This window comes from Denticeps clupeoides, chromosome 4, assembly GCF_900700375.1.
Source record: "Denticeps clupeoides chromosome 4, fDenClu1.1, whole genome shotgun sequence".
NCBI classification, from domain to species: Eukaryota; Metazoa; Chordata; class Actinopteri; order Clupeiformes; family Denticipitidae; genus Denticeps; species Denticeps clupeoides.
Genome location: NC_041710.1, coordinates 12,192,337 through 12,199,940, shown reverse-complemented (window position 1 = coordinate 12,199,940; position 7,604 = coordinate 12,192,337). Strand labels below are relative to the sequence as shown.

At 41.9% G+C, this 7,604-nt stretch overlaps 1 protein-coding gene across 2 annotated transcripts; it reads left to right on the top strand.

The window, feature by feature from the left end:
- Positions 1–801: 801 nt before the first annotated feature.
- On the top strand, positions 802–5,891 carry LOC114788839 (transmembrane protein 200C-like). 2 transcript variants are annotated; one of them, XM_028977764.1, is made up of 2 exons: positions 802–1,024; positions 3,823–5,891. In XM_028977764.1, the coding sequence occupies exon 2, from the start codon at positions 3,856–3,858 to the stop codon at positions 5,359–5,361; it is 1,506 nt and encodes a 501-aa protein (XP_028833597.1). In that variant the 5' UTR covers positions 802–1,024; positions 3,823–3,855; the 3' UTR covers positions 5,362–5,891. The 2 variants fall into 2 exon arrangements, with proteins under 2 accessions (XP_028833597.1, XP_028833596.1); XM_028977763.1 differs by having other exon boundaries at positions 803–1,136.
- Positions 5,892–7,604: the final 1,713 nt, after the last annotated feature.

Here is a 7,604-nt window from a genome sequence, read left to right as displayed (position 1 = left end):
ATCTGAATACTTATTATGCAATATTTCATTTTTTTTGGTTAACAAATCTGCAGAAATGTCGACAAATCTGTGGGGTTTTTTTTTGTCAATATGGGGTGCTGTGTGTACATTAATGAAGAAAAATAAACTTAAATGATTTTAGCAAATGGCTACAAAAACTGAGTCTATGTATTACAAAAATTGAGTCTATGTGGACCTCGAGCTAAAAAGTTAGCCCACCCCTGCTTTAACCCTTACACTAACTTTCACTGGAAAGCTGTACTGGCCCAATAATGCTGGCGAATGCAGGCCTGCCAACTCTCATGAAATGAGTGTGAAACACACGCATCTGAAAATGTATTTCATGTATCTGATCTCGGTCGCCCATTGCATCTGGCCAAACAAATTCAGATTCGAAGACTGTACTTTTTTTAATGAAGTTTCTTGAGTCAGCACATCTGTTTATTGTTTAAGCACTTTATTTGTTGATTTGTTTGCTGATTATGTGAATGTTCCGCTAACCTTTTCTGTTCTGTGGTGTGAAAATGCCGTGAATGAAGAAGGAATGGATAATGGAATGGAGAACTCCAAGGTTTTTGAAGTTGGCAGCCCTGAGAATGGAGCATACATTGTTCGGCTATTATTAGGCGTCCAAGCAGAGAAGCTGCGGGAAACCTATTGTTTTTGTAACTTATTCTTGGACAGTGGGCGTGGTTTCGGCGGACACGCCCCCAGGGTTTCATTTTCAAACCTCACATTACATACTTGGCACATTTAGGGTGTAATAAACTCGGAACACGTCTTTACGGCTTTACATTGTCTTTACTGTGTGATCAAGCAACGAGATGGATTAGCTGATCCTTCTACGATGTCGATGGAGGCTAATCGTTGTTGCAGGAACGCCAGCCCGGCTGCCTGTCAAATTCCTCGCAGTAAGTGCGCGCAGGAGCCCCTCCCCTCCTCGATATAGAGACGCGTCCGCGGGTTCTCCTCTCCTGCGCGACGCGAGTTCAGGGCTCCAAATAGCGGCGACCACCACTCTGCGGTAAGCACTGGCGCCGTATTCCGACACGATCACGCCGACGCGCTATCAGCGGTCACATCTGGAGCGCGACCGGTCTGGGGACAGCCAGTTCGTGTCGTCTGGCGGGCTTGGAGTAAGTCGATTCGGACACGACTCGTGCGTTTAAAGCTTTATATTTATATATATATCTGTATATGGCTGTTACCCGTGTGCACGGTCTTTGTGTTCAGAGTTGAGTGGAACCACATGGCTCGCATGCGCACGCGGAGCGCAGCCACAACTGACTGGGGTTCCTCGGGACTGATGAGTAGCAAGAAATACAAATTCACCCTGAACTAGTCACCTCCGTTTGGTAAAATCTGTTTGGCGAGCATTTTCTAAAATGTAGAGCAGACCAGGATTTTATGCACTGCTTTTTAATTATAATGATGGATGTTAAGGCCTAGCAATAAAATGCTGGTTTAATGTCTTTCCATCGATGTGTCTGTCTGTATGTATCTATGTATGTGTGTGTGTGTGTGTGTGTGTGTCTTTATGCACACATTTTACTGTTAGAGAGCCAGGTCAAACACATTGTGCTCAATGTTTGTTACCTCTGACCTATGAGGAATGTATAGTGTTTTCTTCCTTGTACAGCATGGAACAGTTCATTTCTGCCATGATTCTTTCCCCGTGTGACGTGTCCCCTGATCTATTGCAGTGACAACCTTTCCATGGTTCTCTCATCAAAAGATCAGAGGTTTTGACACACCAAAGCACATGAATGATTTATGTAACGCATCCTGATTCAGTGCTTTGATACTGATGTGATGCACCGGGTCAGCACCAGTATCCTGGTTCCTCCACATTGCGTAATCAGACGCTAAATGGCTTGTGTCAATTTGCTGGGGGGGATTTAGACTATTTTGACTGCTCACCCACTTCTGGCATGCACTGAAGAGCAGGTGGACGCACTTCAGAGGATGCCTGTAGTGAGGCGAGTCTGACTCATGTGTATGTTCTCTATGGCCATACGATATCTCTGTATCCAGCTGCGAGGAGCTTTGAGTGTGGAGGGTGCGTGTGTGTGTGAAGGCCATTGTCTTTCCTCCCACATGCATCTCATGGTTCTAAGAGGTCTGTGAATAGGGTTGTTGGTTATGTGGTAAACAGAAAAATCCAGGCTACCTTAGGCTACCTTCTCAGACAGTAACAGTTTTAATTGTTGACATCAGAACAGACTCAGTTCATTTCACTCTGTTTTTAAATTGTGAGCTAAAATATTCAGTACTGCAAACCACGATTTATGCATAGACACATGGGCAAAGGAAAAACAGCCAATGTAAATACTCTCAATGCTAAAACCCTACTTATCCTCAATATTATTTTTTTGCTGTTTGCTCTACATAATTGATCCACCCATCCATTTATTTAAACCTGCTCTGTAATCTGTCCCAGCTGTTTTCTGTGACTCAGGGACTGAAACAGTCCCCGGGTAGGGTGCCATTCCATCACTCTAACATGCATGTCACTGGAGTGTGGCAGGGAAATAGAGCACCTGTAGAAAAACCACTAGAGCATTGGAATGACAGGCGAACTCACGAGTGGTCATTGCTGTTCGATAAAGATTTACATACATTTTTACATTTACTTACATATGCTCCCTTTCCATGGCACAGGCCAACCCCTTTCTTCTCTGCTCATAAATGCAATCATGTTTCAGATTTAAGCGCATAAATGTCATGAACAATGCGCTCCCAGTTGCGCTTCAGTATCTTAAAATTAGGTTCCTGCATTGAAGGCAAGGGCCAGGCCATTTGTTCATCTTTGTATTCCGGGGACACTAACTCTTATTAGTAACAATTATTAATAATTCAAATAATTATCAGAACTTTTTCCTTCAAAGCAGTAGAGAACAATCTAGAATGCTCCTCGGGGTACATAGTACTGCCATAGTCATCCACACAAACTACATTATTTTTAATTACATCTGGATCCTTTGCGCATGTCAGTTAAAATAATACATGAACAGATTACTTAAATCCACTAAAGTCTAAAAAAGCAGGACATGCACCAGCAGAGAACAGAGGCTGGCTATGAATACCAAATTAACCCCTGCCCCTATGTAACCGAGCTTTTCATCAAAAATAAATGCATTAAATACCCAGACACTCTAAATGGAGAAATATACAGTATGTCCCTCTGCACAGATGGTCAACCATAGTGTAGATTAAATATATGTGCCTTAAGCGGAAAAAAGTACCAAGCTTACTCTGTAAATAAGAGCAAGAGCATATAGTACATTAAAACATTAAAATGATTAAAAAAGGCTTGTCATGCTCTACCTCAGATTATGGACTTGAATAAAAAGGAAAATTTAAATGATTGCTCATATGTTTTTAAACCCCATCTGGAGATACTGGAGGGACAGGAATAGCCAGTAGATCCGGGATTTGGAGGTCTTTCTTTTATAACTGTGCCAGCATCGAGAAATGAAGAGAAGAGAAAGAGACAGAGAAGTGTGGCATTGCTTCTGGTGACTGCTGTCATGACACATTAATGTAATTCTGATGAATATAGAGCTCACACGTGACATTTTCTGTGTTCACACACCGGGAACTGAGACTTGAAATTATTTACAGATATGTTGTACTAAATTTTTTAGTCAACTACTGCCCTTTTTCATTGTAGCTTTTGGATCTGGACTGCATTTGACATGGTTGACTCATTTTAAATAAGACCACATTTTGAAACCAGTCCTATATTACATCTACTCTTATTTGCTCCCTATTCATTTTTTGTCTCCTCCCTTTCTGCCTTCACTTCCACCTCATCTATAGGATGACTGACAGTCTCATCGCCTGAGAGCAGTGATGATTGCGACAGGCGGGCTTCTGCGCATCTCCAGGCGCCAGGATTCTCTGCGATCCAAGAACCGGGCGGAGAACAAGAAAAAGAGGAAAGCCAGACAGAAGAAAAGGAAGAACGATGTAGTAGTGGTGAAGGGGAAGTTAAACCTCTGCTCTCCTTCTGGACTGGTGGCGGCGGTGGGAATACTGATTTTACTGGTCGGCGTAGCCATGGCTATGGTGGGATACTGGCCTAAGGACAACCCAGTATATCCAGAGATTGATCTAACAGGTGTCCACCAAAACACCAGGGGGGGTCATTTGAGGATAAGTGGTCCTCTGAATGCATTGGGATTGACAAGCAATAATGTTTCTCAGAAGAACCAGTCTGTAAATTGCACAACTGCAAAGCCCTCTTCGCAGAGTATGGGCTTCTTTAGCAATCTTTTGGCCCGCTATCTTAACTCAGACAGGTTGAAGGTGTTTGGCCCTCTGGTCATGGGCATCGGCATCTTCCTCTTCATCTGTGCCAATGCTGTCCTCCACGAGAACCGTGACAAGAAGACAAAGATCATCAATCTGCGTGATATCTACTCCACCGTCATCGACATGCACAACCTTCGCACCAAAGACCGTTCACCCCTCAATGGCCTGGTTGGCTATGTCCAGGGTCGAGACACTAAAACTGACAAGTCAGCCAGGGGTTCTTGGCCATCAACGTTCTCCAGTAGCCAGTTCAGACGCCAGTCTTTTGGTAGAAAGTGCAGCAGGTCTCGAGACAGACTGACGTTCATCGATACAGTATATAGTGTCTACCAGGACCAGGAGAGAGCACCAGAACCTCGGCCGTGGGAAACACGGTCCATTGTTACATCCTCTGTGAACACATTCACACTTCCTGTCATCAAACTGAACAACCGGGAGATGCAGGAGGGGCATCCAGTTGAAATAAAAGATGAGAAAGAGAGAATTTCCAATGTGGTTGGAAATGAGGAGAACAATACAGAGATTGTATTTTGTCCAAAGGAAAGAACTCCTCCTGCCGCAATGGAAACCAAAGCGGAGATCTCCAGAGTTGAGATTGTTGTCTCACAGGGATCATCACATACGGAGAGGGGTCAGGGGTCATCACTATGGTTATCATCATCTAACGTTGCACCACAGCAACAGCATCTGTTGATTCCTCTGTCCGGACGTAAGACCACGGGGTCACACTTGTCACTCAATGCCCTTTCAGACCTTGGGGGCAGCCGGCCAGGAACCAGCGGCAGCCACGATGACAGAACCCGCCGCTTCAGCTGTCCCCGACTGGACCGGTCATGTATCAAGGGCTACATCAAATTGGCCGACCTTGGGGGAGACTCATTCGAGGCCACAGATGGACTGTCTCCTTCTGAAGAAGTAACCAGAAGGTCAGCAGCATCTCAGGAACTTTCACTTCCTGAAGACTCTTTTGCACAGACACTGTTTGGTACGCACACAGTCACCAGTCCCTCACCAAGAAGATCCAGCATAGATGGAAATCACTAAATGCACTAAAGTGGTTTTCTGATAATAGATTATAGAGGATTGTTTGCATAGTTCATGTATAACAAGCAGAGTTCACCTGATCCCTTCCTGATGGTCTGTCATAGGTTCACTGATTCAAAATAAGTAGTCTAGCTTTGTCCTCCACTGTACAGGTGTTAGATCCCGGTCTTTCCGAAGAATGTGAAATCTGAATTGATTTTAAGTGCGCAAAAATTACACAATGCTCTTCCATGTCATTACTCTGATAGTCACCAAATGCTATTTTACATAAACATCTGGTAATTCAGTTTATATGGTTATGGCACAAAAAGCTATTACATCTCTCAGAAATACAGAATTACAATTGACTGTACAACATATTGCATCATATTTAATGAGTATATGTGTGATTTACATAATAAACAAACCTTTTAAGAGATAAAAGTGGAAATATTAAAAGCAAATAATGAGCAATTTATGTCAAAACAGATTGTGTGTAACATGTAATTAATTTTTTTGTCTGCACATTAAAATAATAGATGATTATGCAATATTATGGGTGGTGTTACACAACTTTATAAGTAAAAACATTGTCTATCACACAGGGTCACACAAAAGGGATATGTCTCTTAAACTATAACACACACATGCTATTATCAAATGGAGTAAATGTTTGCTGAAAAAAAAACCCAGTAAATTAGCTGCAGAAGTAAAGTGAAATTCTCATTATGCCACATTATTTACAGCATTTGTAAAATATTCCTAAAATTCCATTGTGCCAATTTCAATGGTAAATCAAATGGTAAAGTCAATGGTAAATCAAATGGAATGCATTTGTACCAAGATAATGAAAAATCTTGATGAATCATATGACATCTAAAGGAGAAATACTGAATTACAAGAAACCAGGCCTCAAATATGTGTTCAGGTTATCATATGAATAACATATCCAGTGTTCTTTTGTCTAGGACTCGAGAATCAAGGAGCCTTGTTACTGTTGTTGCACAATACTAATTATTTAATTTATGTTAATTATATAAGCCATATAAACACACTCAAGGGTCAAACAATTGAAATCACAAAAAATGACATCACGTACATATTTCCAAGAAGCCTAGATAATTATAATTGCAGCGCCTCTGCATTTTCACACATTCTATTTTTATTATTCTTTCATGGACAAAGACCCCCAAAGAGGTATCGGGAAGCAAGATTCGTGTTATTATTGTATTATTCAGAGTATTATGAGTGTAGATTGCAATTGCAGAAATACAGCCATATGCACTCTGGTCATTTTGTTAGGTACACCAATTTAACAGAAATAATCAGCAGTAACATCGTAGCAAATCAATGCATTTAGTCAGAAAGATATGAAGTTCGACCCAAGCATCAGAATGGGTAAAAGGGGGATTTAAGTGACTTTCAACATGCTGTGGCAGGCAGTGCAAGACCGGCTGGTTTGCATATTTCAGAAGCTTCTGATCTACTGACATGGACCATCTCTGGTCCATCTCAGCCAGTTCTGTATGCAACCAGGTACAAGCAAGGTGTACCCCATATAGTAGCCATTGTCAGTTTAAGGGGGGAAGGGGGTTGCTCCCCTATCTACAATAGAACTAGAGTAAGAAGAAGTAAGTGGCACACTGACCCCCAGTGGTAGGCTGTCATTCCACCTCAGTCCATTAAAAAGCACGCTCGCTGGGAAGATTCTGCCACCGCTTTTCATTGTTAATTATTAAAAGAGAATTTTTTTTTATCCACTGTCCGGTATTAAACGCTGAGAAGATCAAATGAGGACCAAAATGAACACTACCGTCTTGAATCTCATCCCTGTCTGTATACATTACCCTCACTAGATGGCGGTACAGTCAAGGAGTTTTCGAATTCATTTACGGGCGCATTTTTCCATGAATTGAAAAACTAATATTTTTGTACAGTTTATGACAATAAATATTATGTTTACCCTGCATCGAATGTTTGGATAATTGATTAAAATGTAAAATCCTCTGGTTGAAGCATCCTCTGGTTGTATTCGTGGTTGGTGGTCCTAGTGAACCAGAATTGATCACTTCATTGATGGTAACATGAAAGCACGTTGTAAGTCGTTGCCTTAAATGTAAATGTCTAAACAGAAGTTAGCTGTCTCCGTCGCTCTCTCTTTAGAGAGGGAGAGAGAGAATACATATGCGCTCTGTGACAATATCGACGCTAGAATCTAAAGAAAAGGGGCTGTATATAAAAATGTTCTCTTGCGGAGTTCATTA